The sequence below is a fragment of the Calonectris borealis genome, chromosome Z (genome assembly GCF_964195595.1).
Source record: "Calonectris borealis chromosome Z, bCalBor7.hap1.2, whole genome shotgun sequence".
Classification (NCBI taxonomy): Eukaryota; Metazoa; Chordata; class Aves; order Procellariiformes; family Procellariidae; genus Calonectris; species Calonectris borealis.
The window spans coordinates 56,085,683-56,111,113 of NC_134352.1; the positions used below are offsets into that span (position 1 = coordinate 56,085,683).

A 25,431-nucleotide genomic window follows, 5' to 3' on the forward strand; every position below is an offset into this window, starting at 1 on the left:
TCTTTATGACAGAGAATGTTTTGATTCTAGATACAACCTTATGCACATATTAAAACCCAGAGAAGTTTGCCAGAACAGGGCTTTTCAATGTTCCTTTCCTACGATGGACACCTAGTTATTTTAGATGAACCAAGACTTATGCAAGGATTTTTATTCAAGTGAGCAATATAATACCTAAAACTACTACTAACTGTGGGCAAACCCCTCGCTTTCAAAGGTGTATGGAGAATCTTGGGTCAGATGCCTTCATCCTTGTAAGTGCTTACATCTACGAGCAGTTAAATCAACGCTTACTCTGTACTGTAAATTGACAGTGGAAGTTTGACATGGGCTAGTCTGTCAAACCTCTGGAGCTGAAAATACATCCTACCCTCATGTTTTTAAAGTTTGCATCTCCTTACAAACTAAAACCACGTGTGGTCAGGAGATTAAATACTTTTAAAAGAAGTCACAGGCATTTTCAAAATATCACAAAAAAAAATTCAAGTTCTTGGAAAGACTTGAAGTAAAATGTTAAGCAATTTTCCACAATAGAAAAAAATGTGGTTTTTCCTTACTTTTCTTCTATTTTTGCTATGCCATGGGGGGGGGGGGGGGAGGAAAAATGGGAAGATAGCTGTCTTCTCAGACATTTTTTTCCAAAAAAACCACTTTTGCAAAAATGTGTGTGTTTAGCAAATGAATTAATAGTAACAACAATAATCACTTGCAGGTCAAGACATTAGCAGAGGTAAGTATTTGAAAATGACACTCACTACATCTGAATCTTGAACTAGAAGACTCTTTCTGGAAAAAGATGATTAATTCTTGTTGTAAGGTGAGATGTCAAATTCCACTATGAGGTGCTGTTTGAGATGCCATATATTCTCATGGACTGGTATTGGAAATTTCAATGAGATGTTCTTCAGTGCCAAAAGAATCCAGGGAATCCTATCCAATATTTGCATCACTGTTTAAAAAGCCAACTGACAGCATAATTTTTGGCTCAACACTTTTTTAATTACGAAAATTTAATTTCTTTGGATTTCAAAGTCATCCTTTAATTATGGATGATGGTGCCATAAAAACATTCCGACACATGATGAAAGGCAGAGTAGGACAAGAAGCCTAAGTGTCAAAGGCACTTAATTCCTTTCTTTGCTAACTTATACTTGGTACCTGGTTGCATCACGCCCGAGTTGTGAACCTGCCAGGGCCTCTGTATACATCTAACGTGGAGAAGAGCCCCTGGAAGTTTCTTGGGACAGGTTCTATAGACAAAACAAAAGGAGGAAAATGACAGGCAGCCCACTGCAGGACTGGCACTTCCCATCCAGCGCGTTTTTAATACCCGCCCAAGCCCCAAGAACCAGCGTGAAACGCACCGCTTCGTCACACCTTTACGTTCTGAAGTTGCCTGAAACCCCTAACGTCATCTCAGCGCCGCGACGCTCCTCGGTTAAAAACACACGTGGTACCAGTCCCACTTGAATGGAACCGCATTTTCGCGGACTGATGGAGGATTTAGGGGGTTTACTTGAAATTGGCTTAAAAAAGAAAATTAAAAAAGGCAAAGCGTTCCAGGTCACGACATGAACCAACGGCCCCGGCACACCCGGGCGACGCCGTTCCGCTCCCCACGGGGCGGCGGCCGCTCTCCCTCAGGAACACCCGCGGGCCGCGCCCCGCCCCGCTGTGCCCCCCAGGAGGCCGCGGAGCAGGCGGCCGCCAAGGGCCCCGGCCGCAGCGAGGCCAGACGGCAGGCGCGGGGCGCAGCGCGGCGGCCGGGAGAGCCAGCCCGGCGCCGGCCCTTTAAACCCCGCCCGGCCCCTCCAGCGCCGGCCAATCGCCGGCCGCGGGGGGGCGGCCCGTTGCCTGCCGCGGAGCAGGCCGCTCCGTTGCCCTCTGCCCGTGGCCGATCGGCGCCTTTCCCGGAGGTGAGGCCGGGCCGGGCGCCTCCGCCTGGCCGGCAGGAGCGGGATGGGGGCCGCCCGCTGGCAGGGAGGCGGGCGCGGCTGGCGCAGGCCCGCTGGGCGTGAAGGGGCGGCCCGTGCAGCCGAGGCGGGCGCGGAGGGCCGGCAAGAGCGGTGGGTCCCCCGCGGGGGCGGTCCGACCCGCCCGCCGCGCTGCCCCGCGGCCTGCCCGCCGCCCCCGCCCCGGGGCAGGCTCCCGCCGGGGGCGGGCGAGGGCGAGGCCGAGGAGAGCCGCCCGCGGCACCGCCGGCGTTTCCCGCCCCGCCGGCCTCACCTGCCTCCTCTCTTCTGCGCTCCAGGGCACGATGGGGTTCGTCTTCTCCAAGTCCATGAACGACAGCCTGAAAGCTCAGCAGGAGTTTATGCTCATGAACTCGCGGCTTCAGGTAACGCGTGCGGTGTGGAGGAAGGTCACCCGCGGCCCGCTGTCCGCACGGAGCTGGGCTTGCGGCTTCACTGCTGAGGTTTGCTCCCCTCCCAGGGTTAAAGGTGCTCCGTTGCCACACGCCGCCAATTCCGGCGTGGTCATCTAACACAGCAGGTTCAGATGTGTAAAGCACCTATTCTCTGGATCTGACAACTTCCTCGGAAGTCTGTGTTAACAAGTTGTGGAGGTGGAAACTCTCCTTACGGTAGCCGGACCCTAAAAATACAGTTTTGGAAACAGTCCCCTGAAGCACAACTGGGCTTCTCCAGTATTAAGCAACATGTATATGTTAAAGTGAATCAGTAACAGCATGGTTACTAAAACATGGATACTGTTCTCCTAAAATACATGAGTTACATATGTTTCAACTCTTCCACTATACAAAATCTTTCAAACAACTCTTTCTTTAGGTTCATTTAGGTAACCCACGTTACTAGGAAGGCACTACACAGCTGTTCATTATTCTAGAAACCTCAGACTAAATAGAGCATAGGGATTGTTTATTCTCTCTCATAAAATAACATCAGAGAAAGAGAAGGAAAACCGTTGGACTAAGGTTCAGAAAGTTGTGCTGAACAGAACTTACAGTGTAGCACTAATTATAGCTGTCCTGGTTCCAGCTGGGACAGGGCTAACTTTCTTCCCAGTAGCTTGGGGGTGTGCTGTGTTTTGGGTTCGGTGTGAAAGGAGCGTTGATGGCCCATTGATGCTTTGGCTGTTGCTGGGTGATGCTTGCACCGGGAGGGGGGAGCACAGCCGGGGTGGTGGACCCAGCTGGCCAATGGGGTATTCTATACCATGTGACATCATGCTCAGCATAAAAACCAGGTGTGTGGGGGGGCTCGCCCCCCGTTCGTGACACGCGGTCGGCGGTCCGTGAGCGGTTGTGTTGTGCATTGCCTGCTTTGTGTATTCTGTTATTGTTGTTGTTCTCATTGTTATTATTACTGTTCTACTTCGTTTTATTTCAATTATTAAACAGTTTTTATCTCAACCCGGGAGCTTTCCTACTTGTGCCCTCCCGATTCTCTCCCCCATCCCACCGGGGGGGGTGATCGAGCGGCTGCGTGGCGTTTATTTTTGCTGGCTGGGGTTAAACCACGACAATAGTTTTCTGATTTGTTGTTAGGTATCTTGTGATCTGTAACTTGTTTCTATACTAAATGCTAGAATGCAATCTGAAGAATTTAGCTGGAGTGTGTCCTTTTAGTTTTGCATTTAAATTGAATACAGGTAAATTTGAAATGTTTAAAGTAGTGATGGATGAACTTCCAATTTATTAAGTTGCCAGTAGATGGCATATTCTTGTTTTCAAAGCAGTGTGCAGATAGTAGGTTTTGTAAGATCACATGTAAACTGAACTCTGGAGGTGACCCTGGAAATGTGACTAGGAAGGAGAAAGGTAGCATAAGGAAAGATGATATAATAAATACTGGATAGCTCTTAACTGTTTAAAGAAAACCAACTTTTTGCAAGGTTTGTAAACATCGTTTTCTGTCTGCTCTGGGTTATGTGTTTCTCAAATGCAACCGCAAGTTTTGTGTACAAACGATTTAGATTTTTTTTTTTCCTATACAGAGGGGCTCCTCCCAACCCCAAAGTTTTTGGAAATCCAAATGACAGGAAAGTTTTCAGTTTGAGGGAAAGATGATGAAATTGAAGTGGAGGGCTTCATGATCTGCTTCTCTGCTGTGCAGAATGAAAGAGTTGAGGAAACAGCTTGAATTCAGGCTAGCATTTGTAGGGTGCTTCAGGCTGTGAATGGCACAGAGTCTTTGGCCTCTTGACCCCAGATGCCAGTTCTAGCCCAAATGCTCAGGCTAACGTCAACAATAAACTTCTCTGAGGACAGTTTATTAAAGCCTTTTAAAGACTGCATACAAAATTTTTGCAAGTTGCTCTTTAGGAACAATCCCTGTGTTGTATTTCTTTTTGACAATAGTAATAGTCAACGTAGTAGGTTTCTTTCTAACACTACAAATGCCTGATCATATCTGATTTGTACTACGTTTGCAGACATAATGGCCGTGTTAGAAAACCTGCATCTTTGAAAAATGCATAAAGTGTGCAGTTATGTTACGTGCGAAAGGCAGTGGGGGCAACAGGAGGACTAAATTTTGTGTCATAAGGGGGTGGAAGAAAATAGCTCTGTTCTAAGCTTAGCAAGAGTGTAGGGAAGAGAACACTGCCCGTTGTCTGTGATGCCTCTGGAGTCTAGTGTTAGACAAACTACTTTCAGGTTATTTGCGGAAAATGGTATAGCCTGATTTATTTGCTTTTAAACAGAAATTATAACTAGAAATACCTGGATAAGTTAGGTCATGCTAGGACCAGAATGAAATAGCTTAACGTAAAGCATTAGATATTCTCTTACTGGGATTTGAATGCTATCAGTTCTCCCATCTTCCTCTAAATATTTATTAATATTTATTAATAAAATAGAAGCTTCCACTTCAAGCAATATGATGTATTTGCTCTGAGAGATTAAAAAATACTAATTTGTTTTAAACGTAAATCTATCCCAAAATAACATGGGGAATCAAAACCTCTTGAGGCTTTTCATAGCTTCTGAATGTACGTTGGAGTGCCCCATGATTACAGTCGCAAGGGAGTAGGGTACTATTTTTACTCCAAGCCAATTGGTGTGGATCAAGAAGTCATCAAATTGTTTCTCCTAGAATGGCCTTCCTAGTAGCAATGATGGTGTGACACTGCTCAGAAATGAACTAGTAAGCCTTTGGGTTGACCTGGAGCAAAACACAGCAGGTGTTGGTAACACAGTCAGAATCTGTGAAGGCTTCTCCTGTTCCTCTTTCTAGATGAAGACGAGTCATAAAGTTACTGTAAATTGTTAGGAATAGGATTTTTGTGCTATCAGTTTCCATGCCAGAACATTTTTTTTTTTTAAAGCAAAAAAAATTAGGTATATGCTCTCTCTGAATGGAGGGAAGATACAAAGCTGTTCAGTCACTGACTTATCCTCTGTGGAGGATTGTAGTTGGAAGGAGACCGTTGCAAAACTAGGAAGGCGAGTAACATGACAGAAGTTGATAAAGACCCCTCCAAATTCCAAGCCTTGGTGCATGCTAAAGCTCGGTCAGTTTTAGAGTCGCTGTGATGTGTGCTAGACACCCAAACCAGCTCGTCTACTTCAGAATAAGAGCATGTTAAAAGGTATTGTAAAGTTGTGTGCATATTTTTTTCTTTATACCCTTCTTGGGATAAGTCTGAAAAGAAGGATTGTGGCCTTGTAAATTGTATCTTAATGCTTTTTGGAAGAATAATAAAAACTCAACTGTCAGTTTGCCTTGATGTTGAAGGACTTGCCAGTTGTTTGTGTTGTCTTGGTATGGCTCCAGAATGAAATACCAGTCTGTATCAAGTGGAGACTGTTTATGGTAGAAGTTTGTTGAGGCTTCATTTTTATCATGAGCCCGCTCCTTAAAGTGTAACTTGCAAAATTCTTTCCAAACACTTGATATATCAGATCTACAGCTCAAGCAAGTAAACGGCCTTGCTAAGTGCTTTTAGCGTGGCTGAATGGATAAGAGGAGGTTCCAGGTCTCAGAGCATTTATAGCAGATTATCTATTTTCATGAGCTATGTGGGTATCCTTAACACAATTAAAAGCAGGAATTTAATGATGTCTTTTGTAGAAGTGCTATATTCTGTACTTTCTATTATGGCTAGACTTTTATTTCTTGCCATTTTTTTCAGCAACCCAAATGTATACCTTGAAAAAGCTATTTCAATAACTATTTACTAAGAAAGCCATTTTCAAATGAACAAAGCAACCTGCGAAAAAATACACATTTTGAAACGGGCAACTAAGAATGCAGCAATATTTGTGGCTGATCGTTCATTCCTCAGTATGGAATAGAACACTTTAAATATAACTTGGTTTATGTGGTATTTCTAGACAGTGACATTCCTTGACCAACAGGTGGGTCTCTTCATAAGAAATTGGCTGAATTCACATACTTTGAAGCTGGCTAAAGACGTTATTGTGATGAGACAGGCTTAACTATGATTAGTGCATAATATAAGGACATTATCTTAAAATAATTTTAAAAAAATTTAAAACCTTGTATACTCTATAAGTAGTGTTATTTAGAGTGATAGGCAAAATCACGGTAGAAGGTCATGGCACAGTACAGATTAAAACTTGAAATTTAATTTCTTACTGTTAATAAATTTGATTCTAGGACTACATAGAGCAAAGCTTACTAAATTAACTTTGCACCACAGAAGAATATTTCTGTGCTGATGTGTAAAAGACATTCTAAGTGCAACTTAAAAATTTTTACTTTAGGGTATAGACAAAAAGCCAAAATTCTCCTGTGAAATTTTTGCCAAGCTTTCTCATGCACATAGAGGAATCAAAAACGCTTTCTTTTGTTTTGAATGGAACCCCACCAACTCAATACTATGCCACTCCCTCCTCATCCCTCTCCCCACCCTACCCCCACCCCAGTTAGATTTTAGTTTATGCCCTGCTGTTACTTTTATAGAGGTAATACTGCTTTTGGCTCTAAAAAGTTGCTTTTCCTTGCTTTGCTTGAGAAACTCTACACAAGGGAAATCAAGTAAATTCCCAGGTTTCTTATATATAATCTGTGTGTAAGTAGTCAGTGAACTACCTGAAAGGTAACCCTTCAGATGAGGAGGCTGAGATCTTGTTTTATAAGGGTTTTTTTGGATTATTTTTCCAGTGGTATTATGAGAGTTGAATGACATGAAGATATCTTGATGTGTGTGTGAATAATACTGCATAGTAAACAGTGGTTTCTAGTCTACAAAATTAAAAAATTTAAGTCCTTGTAGCATTTGAAATCCTTGGTACCTGTTTTCATTAATATCTCAATGTATAAGGTGTTTTCTTACTTAATGAGAAGAAATTTTTAATTGGAACGAAGAATTGGTGGTACACTGAGTCCTTTAATGACTAACCTTTTTACCCTTTCATATATTAGCTTGCAACATCATTAATAATGAGATCCGAATTGATGACTAGTTTATGGTTTTGTTATATCACTCTTTTTTTTAACATGGGATGATCAAAATGGGAAGGCAGTATCTGACTGATTTGTTTGTGATATCTTTATGTATAACAATCATACCTAAGGGATTAAGCACTCTCTTTATGTTGCCTAGTTATTGAAGTTTTCACCGAGATACTTGTGGGAAAACTGTACAAAAAAGCAATGAGGAGAACGAGAACACTGATTTTGGTCAGAGAATGGAAGAGAAAAATCTGTTGTATAGGGGATTATAGTGAAGTGAAGTAAATGAAGGCAGGTCAGCTCAAAAAGCAAGAATTGTGTGGCTAGAGTTTAAGCCATGTGGAAAAGATTAACTCCTAGTTTTTGAATTGTTAAATGTGATACTGATCAGGTTCTAAATAATTAACTACTTTCTCCAATAATTTAGAGCACAAGGAATTCTCTAAACTATCGCAGAGCATTTTTACTCTGTTTAAAGAAAAAAAAAACACAACAGAAAACGAAAAACCTCTGTGTTTTCTCCAAATGAAACAATAAATCCCATTTCCCCATCCTAAAAAATTGTTCCTAGTATAGTAGCACAATAGGAGCATTTTGCTGCCATGGCAGATATTAAGTAAACAAGTCTAGAACACATCTGGTCCTTGCAGAAGCTTTTATGAGTGACAACATGCTGGAGTTTCTGCAGTGTTGATGGTTCTGGAGAAAGGAGGTCTGTACATGCGCAAGTACACATGTACACAGCCTGAGAAACAAGCAGGAAGAACCAAGAGCTGTTTCTGGTCACAAAACTGCAACATCACGGGAATGACAGAGACGTGGTAGGACAGCTCATGCCACTGGAAATCTGTAATGGGCAGATACAAGCTCTTCAAGAAAGACAGGTAAGGAAGACAAGGAGAAGGGCTGCCCATGATGTGAAGGAGTAGCTTGTGGGTTAAGGTCAGAGGAGGGGCCACAAAACATGACACTGGTGGGAGTGTGCTGCAGGCCACATATCAGGGTGATGAAGTACATGAAGCCTTTGAACAACTGAAGAAAGCCTCTGGGTTACTGACTCTGGCTCTCATGAGACTTCAGTCTCCCTAACATCTGCTGGAAGGGCCATAAAGCAGGACATAAGCAATTGAGTACATTTCTGGAAAATGTGAGCTGTAACTGATACAGGGAGGTACTGGATGAGCCATCCAGGGCTCATGCGCAGTGGGATTTGTTACTCACAAATAGGGAAGAACTGATTTGGGGATGTAATATCAAATACAGTCTTGGTTGTGGTGGTGAATCAGGGTCCTGAGGGGACTGAGGAAGGCAGGTAGCACAGTGCAGAACCTGGACATTGGGAGAGGAGGTTTTGTCTTATTCAGGGAACCGGTAGGTGAGGTGCTATAGGAGGCAGCTCTGGAGTTCAGGAAAGCTGACATGTTTAAGGACAGCCTCGTCCTAGTGTCCCTGGCAAGACAGAGCCCCTGGCAACAATACAGGCTGGGGGCTGACAACTAGGGAGCAATTCTGTGGAGATGGAGGGGACACTGGAAGACAGCAACCAGAGCATAAGCCGGCAGTGTGCCCTGGCAGCAAAGGGAGTCAAAAGGACCAACAACAAGGGCTTTATAAGCAGTAGTGCAGCCAGTATGTTGAGGAAAATGACTGTTGCCTTCTGCTCAGTGCTTTGTTAAAAGCATTTAAATACTGCATCCAATTTTTGCCCCTCTTCTCCTCCCCTAATACAAAAAAAAGGTAGATGAAAAGGGGCAAGTTTAGCAGCAGACCATCAAGATGGTCAAGGCCTGGAGCACTTCTTGAGAGGAGGCCAAGTGAGCTGGACTTACTCAGCCTAGAGGGGGATGCCTGCTGGGGTGCAGGATCCAACAGCAGCCCCCCAGCAACTGTGAGGAGATTATCAAGAAAGCAGAACCAGGGTGTTCACATCAGTGGATTGCAGGAGGGTGAGAGATAGTGGGTATACATTGAAACAGGATGGTGGGAGCAGTTCAGACTGAATATAAGGAGAAACCTTTTCTCCAGCAAGAACAACCCAGCAGTGGAGCAGAGGCCCAGTGAAGCAGTGCAACCTCTGACCTTGGAGGTTTTCAAGACCTGACTGGATAAAGCCCTCAGCAACCTGGTCTGATCACATAGCCGACCCAGTTCTGAGCAGGACCCGATGAGGTCCTGTCCAACCTCGGTTATTCTATGATGATGTGACCACTATGGAAGCAGGTGCAGACTGTGGCCCCCTGTATTTTGTGGATCCTGTGAGGTAGGATTTCTTCAGTCTGCTTCTTCCCAGACTGAGAATTATGACAAGTTACCACTTGATGTCTGCACTCCTGTGGAGCACCACATGCACAGCAGCAACCTGTTGAAACAAGCTGTGACTTGGTCTAACTTTTAACTGACAATTGTTAGATAGACTTCAGGTATGTGTGAGTGATACTGATACAGAAGTAATATTACAAGGCAGGGAATTCAGAATTGAAGCCTCAGTGTGCCCTGCACGTCAGATTGCAAAAACTAAGCAAAAATCTGGTTGTCTGTGGGAATAATTTGCTTGAAAAAGAATTGTACAATTTCCTGTATATTTTGAAAGTTTTATAATATATATTGCTGTATTCACAGGTAAGTTTCCCAAGCACTGCTTAATATTACGTATACAGCAGTAGCAGTCAGTCAAAATCAGCAATTCCAGTAAAAAGCTATAACCATTATTTAAGCAAAACTCGTTACAAAAGTCTTGTTTTAAGATTACAGCAGGTTGTCTCTGCCAGACTTTCAGGGGCAGATCAGACTGATAAGAGTGGAAGACTGGAGGACTGTAATTCTTGAAAAATGTAAGTTTTAGGAGAAAGTAATACAGGAGGAGCCAAATATCACTGAAAGTGCTGGAAATAAAAGAGACTAGTTAGTACTTAGGGTGTATCATCGTTTCTGTGGCTAACAGATTTTTTTTGTTGCTGTTGTTGTTTTGGGATAGCAATTCAGCGTGATTTGGAGTTTTGTTCGGTTGAGTTTTGAGGTTTTTCTCCCAGCAAGAGAATTCCTTATCAGACAAAAGGATAATCTTCTCTGTAGGAAAGCATAATTGCATTCAGGAGTCAGAGATAATCCTCCAAATTAATCTTTGATGGGAGCCACATAACATTTGAGAAAATAAACAGGCTAGGAAAATAATATACTTCTGACAAATCTTGTATTTACCCATAATAAAAATGTTTGATTATAACCTCCTGTTTGCAATATGAATCTCTGGATAGTCTCAATCCCCTTCTCCTGCCATCCCTCCTCTCTCCCTATTTTATTATGTCAGACTGTAAAGTGCATTCTTCTCCCCAGGTAATATTGGATAGCCAGGAAACAGTCATAGATCTGCTTTCATAGCAGTTAGTCTTTGGGAGTTTATAGACTTGCTCCCTATGTGGGCATGGGAAAGGGTCCATACTCCTTGATGAAAAAAATGCCAATATTAAGTAAAGCTGGAAAAGTAAGGGGTTTATTTTTCTATTTTGACAATGCAGTGCAATTACATCTTCTTTTCTGAAAATCCATGCCAGCCTAGAATCATAGAATCATACAGTCCAACCGTCTGTAAGATCGAGTCCAACCGTCTAAGATCATCGAGTCCAACCGTCAACCCAACACCACCATGCCCACTAAACCATGTCCCTAAGCGCCTCATCTACACATCTTTTAAATACTTCCAGGGATGGTGACCCAACCACTTCCCTGGGCAGCCTGTTCCAAGGCCTGACCACTCTTTCAGTAAAGAAATTTCTCCTAATGTCCAGCCTAAACCTCCCTTGGTGCAACTTGAGGCCATTTCCTCTCGTCCTCTCGCAGTTACTTGGCAGAAGAGACCAACACCCACCTCGCTACAACCTCCTTTCAGGTAGTTGTAGAGCGCGATGAGGTCTCCCCTCAGCCTCCTCTTCTCCAGGCTAAACAACCCCAGTTCCCTCAGCCGCTCCTCATAAGACTTGTGCTCCAGGCCCTTCACCAGCTTCGTTGCCCTCCTCTGGACACGCTCCAGCACCTCCATGTCCTTCTTGTAGTGAGGGGCCCAAAACTGAACACAGTATTCGAGGTGCGGCCTCACCAGTGCCGAGTACAGGGGCACGATCACCTCCCTGCTCCTGCTGGCCACACTATTTCTGATACAGGCCAGGATGCCATTGGCCTTCTTGGCCACCTGGGCACACTGCCGGCTCATGTTCAGCCGGCTGTCAATCAGCACCCCCAGGTCCTTTTCCTCTGGGCAGCTTTCCAGCCACTCTTCCCCAAGCCTGTAGCGTTGCCTGGGGTTGTTGTGGCCGAAGTGCAGGACCCGGCACTTGGCCTTGTTGAACCTCATACATTTGGCCTCGGCCTCTCCTTGTTTTTCAAATCTTTTCCCTCTTTTGGGGTCCCCAACATCATACAGGTTCATTTTGAGCCATGGGAAGACTAATTATCCTATTCCTTTCTCTTTTTTTTTCTCCTTGGTGGTGTTCCCTTCCCCCCCCCCCCCCCCCCCCACTTTGTTTTAACAGCTGCTTTGGAAGCTTTGGCAGTCATGCAAAATAATAAGGGAAATAAAAATTGGAGGCATTTTTTCCCCAGTTAGTAAAAATTGTTAAGTTGAATAGCTGATAGTATAAAACATTGCTAGGGAAACTCATCCTCCAGTGCAATAATGCATAGTCTGACTATGAAACGTTCTTTTGGACACAGCACAGAAATGCCAAAAACATATTTGACTTTTTCAGATTCTGTACCTGTCGAAATAACTTACTTAATTCATTCAAATTATAAATTACAAGATTTCTACTTCTGAAAATGACTCTTAAGTGTTCTGTGCTTTCATCTGTTCTTCAGCTCTCGCCTATAGAGAAAGATGTATGCATTTTACACTATATGTACAAGCTATGGCACATGCATTCATGATTCAGCTTGAAGTGAAACTGCTGTTGAGTGTTTTCCATGTCTGCAAATGGCTCTAATGCTCTCGGTCTCATAAGAAAATGCGTTGGAACATTATTTCATCATAATGTTAATGTAAATGTTAATTTCATTTAGACTGTAATTTGATGTTATAATAGATGTGTGACAAAAGTATTTGTATTTGGAAAAATTATCAAAAACTCAGTGAAAGCATAGGTAAATGCAACTTAATATCTTATTTTTTTCTTTCCTCCACACTGTCAGCACTTGGTTAGAGGCAGAACAGCATGATTGCATTACTTTTCTGCCCAGGGTTGTATTGCCTTAAGAGGTTTGCATTGAATGGCAATAAATGAAAGGAATGAGGCAGTTTTCTCTCTATATTCAACAATTTGTCCTTAAATCTGAAATGAAAGTCTGGAAGTACCCTGTAGCAAGCATCTTAATAGACCATGTCTTATGGCTAAATTATATTGGATTTTTTTCTGAATTAAAATAATAATAATAGTAAAAAAATAAAGTCAGACCTATTATAAGTGACGGAAAAGGACCAGAACATTTCAATTTATATCCAGACACTCAGCAGTTTCTCAAAATAAAATCTGGCCATAATTCAATGAAATGTTTGTGTAAAATTTTAGATTGGAGGATTGGTTTAGTATTCTGATTGTCTTGATGAATTGGAAAATGCCTGAAATAATAGACAATGGTATAATAGGTAATAGAATAAATACCAGTCCAGAGCATTATATCCAAGAAGGAAATGTTAAATAGATTAACCGAGTACAAGTAATTAGACTTCAGGAGCTTAAAGACGACCTAGGTTTTATATACTTGTGCATAAATATTGGTGGGGTTTGTGTTTTTTTGTTTGTTTGTTTGTTTTTTTTTTAATATATATATACTAATATATAAGCTGAGTCAACAGCACAGATTCTTGTAAAAAGCAAATGTAATTGTGGATTTATTAACCAGGGAATAAAATTACTTAATTTGCACTACTGAAGGCTTTGCTGGGAAAAAGATTTTGATACTTCTTTTAATGAACAGACAAGCTGTGAAAAGTTCAGAGGATGGTAGTAAGAATAATAAAGGCATTAGAACCTATGAGGAAAGAATGAAGAAATCATATTTGTCTGATGCTATAAACACGTCTATTATGAATTTTAAGTTTGTGTGTGTTGGTGGTGGTTATTTGATCCACCTATTTTGCTCATACATCCTTCTAGAGATATTGAGTCTTTTCCATTGCAAAAGCAAGCAAGCAAGAATTGGGATGAAGGTTAGGAGACCTTGAGTGCTTAACTGTCATTATATGGGTTACTAAGAAAGGCAGTGAAATCTGTCACTGGTAGTCCTGATTGGAATAAATAAATGTCTAGTTCAGCTCTCTGCTTTCAGGCTAACTTTAAAGGACCTCTGAGTCTGGTTTTTAGCCTTATCCTCATGACTAAGCAAACACAGAAGCTGAAGTACCTGAACAGAATGCAGGTCTAGTTAACTGAGGACTGGCTAATACGTAACGACTCTTTCTTCTACATTCACTTTGCACTTAATACTCTTTCTTCCTTGGCAGCATCTCTTTCCCAACCTCACAATTTCTAACCAGCTCAAACACATAAGTGAATGTGATAATTTTTTTTTATAAATACAGAAAATACCTGTTTTTCAGGACTTAATATGGATTTCTGTGTGAACGCTATTATATTATATTGTGTTACCAGTAAAATTTTTACCTAGCAAAGATTACAAGATGTTGTAACTTCAATTATACAGCTGTTTGTTATTGGTGTTTGGTTTTCATTTCAATGTCTTTTTGAAAATGTACACAATAATCGTAAGGTTTATATATGCCCAGTAAGACATAAGTTTAAAGCTTTCAACAGGAGTTTTAAGTCTGTTTCTTATTGGGAAGTATCTGATAATCTAGTTATCCTCCTACTGTTTTTTTAAGCTCTTACTTTTTAAGAAACAGAAGTTTCTGTGGTAACATATGTGACAGGATATAGTGAAAGAGACAGCTGAAGCATTTTAAACATTCGTTCAAGTGAAAAATGAGCTTACTCACTTAGTGTAGATAACGTACAAGCAGTATTTGTACCTGCATAGTTAAGAAGATAAATGTTTTTTATACAAATACAACTTCCTTAAGTTATTGTTTTTGTGAGATTTGAATTGAATAATGGATTCTACTGTCCTTAGGATATATTAAGACATAACGCTTTGCTGAACTTCCTTTACTCCTGCAGATACTGAGAATTTTGTGAGGGAGAGATGAGGAAAACCTGACTTATTTATCAGGCAGCTTGATGATCTCCTCTGCCCTCCTCTCCCCAGTTAGTTTTAAACTGGGAGAGAATTTGTATTTCAGGTGAAGGTTTTAGATGCCTAATTTTTATTTCAGTTAAATTAAAAATGTATTGAGAATGTAAAGATGCTGTTACAAAACAGGTCAGTGAGAGTTTTATGACTAACTAGATATTGGGCCACATTCTGTCTTAGTAATTCAACTTAAAGATAAAATCAAAATGTTAATGAAAACCAGAGGAGAAGAAAACAAAACTTTTGAAAAGGGAAAATATTAATGTCTGTTCGATATGTAGTAGACTTAGAGTACTCCATCTTAGACAGGTAAGACAAATTGACCTGATAAGCCTATCATTTTGTAAAAGTCTGTATCTTTTACATGTTCTTGTCCTTATCCTAGGATGCTTTTTGAGTGATGAGCTAAAAGTAGGAATGGAAAAGAGAGTATAAGAAAGTATGAGTAAGGGCAGGGGGAGATGCTTTCTGTTCTATTTGAAGTATATTTGCAAATAGTGTTGTGGAATTCTGGTGGGCTTTTTCGTAATAAATTCAATTAACCCATTACTCAGTCAACATGCTATTGATGATTTATCAGTTGTTTATAAAACGAGGCCGCTGTTGAAAGGCATACGTGTGCTATGTTTTGACTCTTGGCAGGAAGAAGAATGGCTAATGTTAAAATGCCAATGAGTTTCTGAATAATAAAACTTATTTTCATGCTTTATCACTTTCATTGATCAAAAGAGAACTGACACATGCTTCTGCATAGGCTGCTTTCCATAGAGTCCTTCCTGTGCCTAATAAAACTTTGTGTGATGACATTCTTTCCATCTACAGATTTGCCAACTTATCTGTGTTAGTAAAAGATCAGCCACCTCCATGATGATGCCTGAAAATTTTAATTTTTGCTAATGTCTTAGACACTGAGTAATTTTCAGCAGGGTTCTGCAAGTCCATAACCTTTTCCTCCCTAAAGTTTTCACTGAGAATTAGTCAAAAGAATTTTTTTTTAAGTTCTATTACAATGAAAACAATTGTTCGCTTTCTTCCGTATGAAGTAAAATGTAAGCAAGCTTTCTCTTTCCTGACTACTACCATCCTTTTCTGTTTGGGGTGGGAAATAGCTAGATTTGTTTTCTATTGACAAGATATTAGTAGCGCTTATGGCATCTCTAATGCATTTGTCTTGAAGCATTGGAAAAATTGTTTTGCCCCTTAGGTGATCTGGGCTTAATTCAGGAAATAAATGCTCTCTGGTAACAATTCTATATCCTTATTAGTTTGCGTGCATCAAACGGAACAGAACAAGATGAATGATATCTGTACTGAGGAAGATTAGAACAATCTATCTCGCAGGAAAAAAGCCAGTTTGGTTGGTATTAGCTGGGAGATTGTATACTCTGGGTGATCACTGTAAAGAAACAAATGCAGTGGTTTACAAAGAGCAGATTTTAATAGCTATTTCTAACATGCAAGCACTACCAGCAAAAGATGCAAAACAGACTGATTGCTCCACCAGTAATGAGACAAACATTAATTAAATCCATTTAGTGGAATCAGTTCTACCAGTCTTTTTGCTGGGGAATATCTGTGACTAGTACATATCATTGTGAATGCAGCTTGCTTAAGTAAAACTTTTGTCTTGCTTGGAGGTGCACCTGCAGCTAACCCTTACACATTAGTTAGGTGTAGTTTGTTGGGGTCATTTAACTGACTTCAAAGGAAAAATGCCTTCTGAAGCTGCCTCCTTTAACATTATGAATTTTCCATAGTTTCTTCCTTCTTAGTAGAGCAAACCTACCATTTTAGTCTTCTGCTGTTAAGTCCAGTGAAGTCGAATCTGGCCATTTTTTAATGAAATACTGTTTCTTGAATGCTAAGTTTTAAAAAAAAAGGGGGGCGGGGGAGGCAGGGGAGGAGCCCTGTATTGAGCAGAACTCACAAGAACCCAGGAGGTACAATGGATAAGTGAAGAGATCTTATACCTATTTTAATTCATAACAAAAATGGTGTAAGGAGAGCCACAGTAATTTTGCAAGTCAGAATCTGAAATGGATAGAAAGAAACATCATATTTGCAGGTTTTGTTGGTATTATAACACCCTTTCATACTGCAGTATCATTTTACAGCCATTTCTTCTCATTTACATTTTTGATTCAATGCTCTGAGTCTTTATTTCTTTTTTAAAAAACAGGTTTATGAGGTGCACAAGGAGCATACCTAGAGGCATTATTGGGGGATGGAAATAACAAATTGAATAGTTCTTACTTATTCAGTTATTTGTCAAATTTCAAAATTACTTGATATTGTAATGATAACTTTTTGTCTTATACTGCTTGATCTATTTTACTATTCCTACAGCATGGATACCTGATTTTTACATAACTGGCTATCCAATTACTTTGGTTTGTCTTTATAGAGCTTGTATAAAAGTCCTGAGAATTCTAAACACTGATAACAGTACCTTAAAACTTTGCTTACTCTGTAGATAAGATTATTAAATGCAGGTGGGGGACACCCTTCTTTACTGTTGCATGTTCGTTGCTCAACAGCCACACAGCAGAAGCATGGAAATGCTAGGTTACTGCCAAGAAATCTTACTTTCATACCACAGTCCATTGGACTGAGCCTCTCCTTTGCTCAGCTTAAAACATCAAATGGGTTTAGGTGCTTTTGATGTTATTTTCCTTTTATATGGCATGTAATGCCAGTAACTTATGACAACAGGAATATAAAGGATTTTTTTTCAGTGCAGTTTACATTCTGGCTTGTGGCTAATATTGTAAGACCACTGTTTTTTTATGATAGCTCTTAGCTTGTAAATATTTTGTAATGTGTCTTTGCACTTGGAAGCTTTAAAAATTGAGTTTTCTTTTTAGGGAGTGTAGTTTTCTTGCAGTGGTAATAATTTTAATTGCTCTGTGTACTTGATTTGAAAAATATTTGCAAACAAGCTTTGAAGCGGCAGGATAAAATACCTAAGTCTGATTTATTTTAACTGTTTGATCTAGAGGCCCATTTCCTGACACTTCTGTGTGCATGCTGGTCATAGAACCAAGCAGACACTGCGTAATTATTACAAGTTATCATCTCTGTATTGCACCCTGGTGGCTTACAGTGGAGGTGTAAACATAGGTATCACTATTCTATTTTCCATTTATTTTTGCTAAACAACCATTTGCAGCAGCTTCTGGTTTTGCACATTGATTAGGAAGGATGACACCTAGGACGAGTCACATAAGCCTTTAATCTTTCGTCTGTTTATGAAATGCTGGGTGCGTTGCTACTGCAAGGGGTTTGTGCAGTTACTTAGCTATACTACCTGCACACCAACTTTTATATGTTTTGTAGGTGATTTGCAGATTTTTGTATGTGTGACTGTCACATTTTTGAAAAATTAAGCCTTATTTTCGTTGTGCATCTGAGTACTCAGAAGTTAGAAGTACTAGTTGTTTAAAGAATGCTTTCAAATCTCTGATCACTGAAAAACTGTAAGTGAAAATAACCTTTACTATAGGCAGAGTAGCCGAGGCCTGTAACGGATGTGCAAGAGATTAGCTTGTGACAAAACTGGAGGTTCTTTTAACATGAGTGTAAGGATATTCCAACAGTTTCTTCATGTTTCTCTTTTCTTAGATTTAGATAGTGAGTTTCAGAATTTAAGCAGAGACGGTGTGTAGTTATTCAGCTGATAATTCCTTCTAAGGTAGATTAATTCCTTTTCTGTCTGAATATCTGTTTACCAGGCTATCAGCATAATTATGTCTTAATATCGGTAACATGAAATACAGTTACCTAAATAGGCTTATTGCCACGACCATGCTCAAGCCAAGTGTTTGTCCTGCCCGCTATTTCAGAGGGGTTGGGGAAAACAGCGTATCTGCCAGGAGAGCCACTAAAAATACCAGGTTGCAAACAGAGGCTTTATCCAGGGGTCGTTACTATGTCTTCCCCTCTCCAGATACATCTTGACCTGCATGAAATACATAAAAGAAATTGTATTTAATGTATATGGACAGTGAAGAGAGAGCATTTTCCATTTCTGTTGAGCCTTTGTACACCACCTTGCATCCCACTTGTTTTGCTTTGTGCATCACCTTAATACAAAACCAAAGTAGCACCTGTTCCTTCCTACAGGATCTGAACATGAAACAGAACTGTTTCTGTCAGAACTGTTTATTTTTTTGCAAGTTGTCAAAGTTGATTAAATTATTTCAGATTATAATTTTCTCATTGGACTTTAATCAATGAAATGATGGTATAATTGCTCTTTTCTATGGTTTGACATCATTGTGATAGCCTGAAGAATAATCAATAGAAAGGATAAGAATGGTCACCACTGACTAGTTTATTACCATTATCAGTTTCACAGTAACTGACCTTTTCCCTCTCCGCTTCACTTCTCTTTATCTGTCATGTTTCATTTTGTCAGATCGATTTCTTTTTACTATAACAGTTGGTATGTGGCAGACCTCAAATGCTAATTAGCCGTTAAAGTTTCTCACACGGTGTTGAGAAACTACTAGTTGTATTTAAAGAAAGATGAGAAAGTTATTTCTAATTGGATCCTCCTGAGAGTGTTATGAAATATAAAATGTTACTTGCTACTAGTACCCATTTTATTTTGAAATACTAAACTTAAATTTTAAAATTACGTGATCAATATTTATTACCAGTAAAGAAGTTGCTACTGTCATTTAAGAAAATCTGTTCATTATGAAATTAAACTCGCAGAAATTTATGTAGGTTTTTTTAGATTATGATAATAACTGTACTTGTATATGCGTCTCTAAAACATGATCTGATTGTTGTAGGACGTGATTTCTTAACAGTAATAGAAAAGCATGTTTGGATGTGTACCCATGCATCCATATCACAGCTTCAGCTCTCTTGTGCTGTGCGCAGCAACCTGGCTGGGAAAACTACAGCATCTCCCTTCCTCCCATGGTAAATCTGCACCTGTGACCCTTTGCCTATAGTTTTTATGCAAGCATAGTCGTGTAAATAGTCCCTATTGAAGTTTTTATGGCTATATAGATGTGAGGCTTATGTATTTAAAATGAAATAGAATTTATTCCCTAAGACATGGCACTTGGATGGTGAACTGTTGTTCACCTGATGGGTATAATGTGCACCTGTGGCTTGTTTCCTCAATAATCAACTTCTTCCATCAGTGAGATTATTCAAAATCAGCTACAGCACCCCTCTGCTAAGTTTGAATGATACACATTTTTTTATCTTACCACCTATAAAGTTCTATGTGTAAAGTTGCGGTTTGCAGTAAAATGAATACCTACTGTTCTTAATTCTTGCTCCTGATCTGCCACAATGGGAGAAGAGGTAATCTTAAACGTCATTGCAAAATAAGCCTTAAGGGAGTAGGATTTGGCCTTTGTCATAAAATCTGCATGTTAATAGGTGAAAAGTCTTCTCCACCCTTTCCCTACCCCAGTGTGGCTGGCATTTTCAATAGAACACATGTGGAGGAAAATAAGACACAATTACTAAGAAATTAACAGCTGAAAATGGGATATTGATTTGAACTGCAGTCAAACATGATTTGGTTTTCTATCTTTCATCTAATTTGGAATCGTCTTTTGTGGTGGACTCCTGAGTCTTTCCCTATATAGAACTGCTTTCAAATCCTGACTTGCTTAAGGTTAACGTAATCTTAATGTAATAGTTTCGCCTTATGATTTACCAATAGTTGTTTGCCAGTGTAAGGTCAGCGTATCAGGCTATCCTGGTTGTTCAGAACTGTCAGAGCGCAAGATGTTCAATTCAGATTGGCATGTTAAATGGGTAAACATAAGGATATTGCCCCTGATGGGTTTTTTTGAAATTTTGAAAGATTGAGGTACATAGGAGTTGATTGAGTGCCCGTGTAGGTGCTTCATTTTGCAACTTAGGGCATCCAAAATTAATTTAAATGCATATACTCTTTTAGTGTCAAACATTGCTCATAAACCTATTTAGCTGATCAGATGTCCAGTCTGGACATGTTAAAGCAGTCTTTGATGACACAGGGTAGGTAGGTGCCCTGCCTTATATCTGCTCTGTCAGGGTCTGCCAGGGGCCCACGTGTGGAACGTGACGGCAGCATTGGCCCACGTCATTCAGCAGCGCAGTGGCTACGGTGCTCTCTGAAAAGAGCTCAGGCATACTCCAAACTGTTTTTTCTACAATTATTCCAGTGAGTTTAAGTTGTGCAATGAAACAGTACGTTCTGGGACAACTTTGGCCATAATTGTTGCTCAGTTTCCCCTTCCCTTTTCCTTAAGAAAAGCTTGAAATTCAGTGAAGTCAGTGTGGCATTGCCCTGGAACACTTTGACTAAAATGAAGATTTTTTTTTCAGAATAAAGGAGGACAGAAAAAAGGGCATTTCTGATGTTTGGGAGAGGTATTCCTGCATTTGGCATAAGATTGCACAGGTTCAGAGAGATTTTGGAGCACATTTAGTGATGTTTGTGTGTTGTTATTAGATTTTCTCCATATAACTTATGACGAAATAAAAATTGATTTAAAAACAAACCCCTGCAGCAGTACTGTAGATTACTTAGCATCCCTAAAAACATCTCAGTGCTTTTTTGGTGCTACATTGTAAGTTTATGGACAAAATAGATCTTGTATAGTAAACCGTTCATTGTAACATCATGCAACTTCAGTAATAGCAAGAATGAAATTATTAAATTAGCTAAATATCATTACATATACTTTTTACTGCCTTTTCTGCATCAAGATTCTTCTGAAACCTCTTCTTCTTGGCTATGCCACATTTCCCCATGTACACATACAACGCTTATCTTTAAGATTCATCAGTCTAAAGCTTCCTTCCAACACATCTTTTTTTAAAGGAATTAATTTAAATACAGTATTGTGTTTCATCTAGATAAGATTTTACATCCACATTGAAGAAGTTTGCTCAAAGGAAAGGAATAATGAGCATTTTTCTATGCATTCCCCCCCACTCCCCCTTATTTTTGGATGGAGTACCATGTAGAAAGTTGAGGGTTGTTTTTTTTAAGTGAAAAAAAAAATCCTTCTGGTTAGAAAAGAATATGAAAAATTGTTTGATTATGTTATCTGGCTGCTGTTTATAATACACAAAACAAGTTGTTTTCATTTATACTAAGTTATTTATATAAATTACTTGTAGATATACATGACAGTATCCTTGGGCTTCTGAAATTTGATATGACAGGCTCCTACAGAAAGGTATTTGTTTGACCTTAGTGTCTGTGACTTAGTAATTATCTTTTTCTTTGGGTTTTAAAGAGCTATCAAAGTATAACTTGTGTGAGGGTTTTTTGTTGGGTTTTTTTGTTTGTTTGTTTTTAAAGAAAGCATGTTAGGATCCTTTAGTTTATTCTTGTAGATTTAAAATTACAGCTTTCTTTTTATTCTGTTTTTCTCTTCTCCATTAAGTTTCCTTTTTGCAAGACCTATATTCATCAGTGTATTCTTGTCCCACTTCCTCCCCATGTACTTCTTCAAATTGAAGCTCTTTTAGGGTAATACTGTGCATCTTGGAAGCGTAGGCTCCTTATCTGTGCTGACAGGCAAACAAAGGATCTCTTAATACTTTTCACACGTGTGCAAACTACAGACATAATCAAATTGAAGGGGAAAATAGAGGTCATTAAATTGATATTACCTATCATTATTTTATCTTGTCACGTCAACCCTCAGCAATTTACCAGGCTTAGGATATTGGGGACCGCAATGGGGCTAATTAACAGACAGTGTGCTTGTTTATTTTAGAATTTCCAAGTGTCTCATAGGTTACAAAATCTAACTCTTTTGATATTTCATTAAGTGGTTTGTCAGCCATTATATAATTACTACTTCTGAAAAAAGCGATCTGAAAATTATGGATATCAGGAAGGTAGAGCCTGTTGATATTTTTTGTGAGAACAACAATTGCAATGTAAGTCTTGAGGAAAGAGAAACAGATCAAACAGTATTGTGAGACTACAGTGAATGTTGTTTTTCCTACTGTGTACAATTATATGTAATTAGATTTGTCCTTTTTTTATTATGCTGTCTAAAAAATTAATTCTACCTATCTAGGTACTGAATGAGCTTGTAAATAAGATAGCAAGATCAACATAGTCTGAAGAAATAATTAGTAACAATTTAACAGAAATTGTTCTGTTCAGGCTAAATCAATAGTAATGGAGATGAATAAATAGGTGGAAACCTTAAATAATTACAAATCCTTTAAATTATTCTTGAATTAGAAAGCAGGAGAAAAGAACAGATTTAATTACTTTTGTAGATGCATGAGAAGAGAACTTTCTGAATTCTCTTTGTTCTTTCATTTCTAGAATACACTTTTTTAGGCAGCTGGTATTCTGTTTCCTGTAGCTTGTTGGACTTTTTATGCAACTCAGTTAGCTAGGCTAGACATACCAACTCAGGTACTCTGTTTTTTCCCAAAAAATGCGTTACAAATATTAATGGGAAGAAGCAGATTTCTTATGGCATTAACTAACTTCTGTACTCTGGTTTCAGGCTGCTTATTTTTGGCACAATTCTGATTTTTTGCATCACTCTAAGGAGGAAAGACCATTGTTCTTTTTGGTGCTCTGTACAATAGAGAGGAACTTTTAAGAAATACTAGATTTACCTTTATTTAATGGAAATGTACAAGTATGTTTAGATGGGGCATGTAATTTAAAAAAAAAAAAAATCTAATAGTCTGCTTTTTTATTCTTATGCACCAGAGAAAGTTCTTTGATATATGACTATACTATGTAGATTGTTCTTTTTGCATTATTGTTTTTAATTTTAATTACAGAAGTATTTTCTCATGGACTTTTGATATGTATTCCAGTATCTTTTAAAAGATCTGATATCTTCACAGCGTTTTTTCTATATTTGTAAACAATGGTGTTTTCAAAAGAGTTATTAGCTTTATGATGCGTCACAAAGAAGAGAAATCCTCAAACGGCAAAGAGGTATCAAGAGTGATACCTATCTAAAGATACTATCAGATAAATTAAAATCAAGCAGAATAAATTGGAAAGCAGATAGATGGTACCCTTTGGATCACCATGGAAATGCAAAGGTCAGAGAACTTTAACCTAGGGAGTGCTGCTCAGATTTGGGGACCTCTCAAACACCTAATGCTGGTATTTTGGTTTTCTTGACCTTGAGAAGCAGCATTAGAAAGATTTTGCATTGAGGCATTTGCTAATTGACCTAAATGCTTTCTTGGTATAAACTATTCTGAGTTACTACTGAAGAAGACCATTCTCAATCAAAAGCTATGAATGACTGAGGTAAAAGAACAAAAAAGAAACCTTCTCAGTTAGTATTTTGGATTTATAGACCAATGAGAGATTGACTCAGTCTTTAAAATAAATGGATGACCTAATTTTGTTTAACCTCTCTCCCTTTAGCTGGAAAGGCAACTACTGATGCAGAACCAGATGAGAGAGAGACAAACAGCCATACAGATTGCTTGGACACGGGAATTTCTCAAATATTTTGGGACATTTTTTGGACTTGCTGCTGTAGGTTTAACAGCTAGGTATGACGTTTATTTCCTAACAGAAAATATAAATATATTATGTGTATAATTCTATGATGCAGGATCTTCCTTTTGCATTATAACAAGTAGTTATTTTTATCCAGTAACTGCTCAGAGGTTGATTAGATGACAAAGTGACTCTGATTTCTGTCTGCTTCCAGATATGTTTTGGTTATGTCTGTACTGCAGACTTACATAAAAGCAGAGACATGTGAGCTGACAATAAAATGATACAGCTAAGGTACCAAAAGTTCAGTGTAAAATAAAAGTTGTGTGTGGAACAGGAGGGATTGTTTAAAAGAGATGCTATTTTCTTGTCTGTATTGTAATTTAATGAACTATTAATGAGCAACAAATCCTCCACCATTTGGGTTTTTTAATATGTCAGTGAACAAGTGGACATATTCTGAAATCTGTTCACTTAAAATTTGAATCAAGAAACTCACCCAAGGGGAAAAAAAAACTGGCTAATAAAGCTATATTGCATGGGGAAGAACTTGTCTTACAGGATTTTGTTTGGTAACATGTTTTTCTTGTGGTATAACATGATTAGATGGAATGTAGGAAATATTTGTGAGTTTATGTACATAGTACAGATTAAATGCACCTTATGCATTATGTGTTCTCTGTGGACTCAGATGCATTTGGAACTGAACATAATATCCTGATTGCTACATGTTGCATGTGGCTGGATGGATATATGCATGTGCACATGCATGCTACATGAGTTAGATAATCCCATTTTTGTTAGATATATTCAAAACTCACTTGAAGCATTTTTTTTAATACCCTTGGGTTGAGAGTGGAGCAAGAAGGCAACCAGAAGACAAATTCTTCTGAGGAAATTAAGACTTGTTTTTGTTTGATTAGAGAGTGTAGAAGGATACACAAGTCCTAGACAGTCAAGGTCAACCTAAACTAACAGTGCCGATGTGCCGAATGTCCTAAATAATCTTATTTCTTCCTTCTTTTTTTTTTTTTTTTAAACAGGGCAATAAAAAAGAAGAACCCAGGACTTATACTGCCAATAGTTCCCTTAAGTTTTATATTTGCCTATCAATATGATATGGGCTATGGGACACTGTTGCAAAGAATAAAAGGTATGTATATATAAGTCTGTCTGGTTCACACATAGAACTAAGCTTAATATTTCAGATAACCTCTTATCTTTTTAGAATGGCTGGGAGAAAACTTCTGATTTTCTCTTTTTTCTGGACAAGATTTTCTCTTTTTTTCTGGACAAAAATCTTACTCTCTCATTTCTTTTCTTCTCTGTTACAATCAGATA

The 25,431-nt window shown here is 39.1% G+C and overlaps 1 protein-coding gene across 4 annotated transcripts in view; it reads left to right on the top strand.

Annotated features, from left to right (window-relative positions):
• The first annotated feature begins 1,771 nt into the window (after positions 1-1,771).
• PLGRKT (plasminogen receptor with a C-terminal lysine) overlaps positions 1,772-25,431 on the top strand; it is a 30,059-nt gene continuing 6,399 nt past the window's right edge. The window contains exons 1-4 of one of the 4 annotated variants that reach the window (XM_075138498.1): positions 1,772-1,916; positions 2,252-2,338; positions 24,013-24,143; positions 25,134-25,243. In XM_075138498.1, the coding sequence (XP_074994599.1) occupies positions 2,258-2,338; positions 24,013-24,143; positions 25,134-25,243 (322 nt within the window). In that variant the 5' untranslated portion in view covers positions 1,772-1,916; positions 2,252-2,257. Of the gene's footprint in view, positions 1,917-1,977; positions 2,067-2,210; positions 2,339-7,427; positions 8,267-24,012; positions 24,144-25,133; positions 25,244-25,431 lie in introns of those variants that run through there. The other 3 variants (XM_075138499.1, XM_075138500.1, XM_075138501.1) reach the window with 3 other exon arrangements.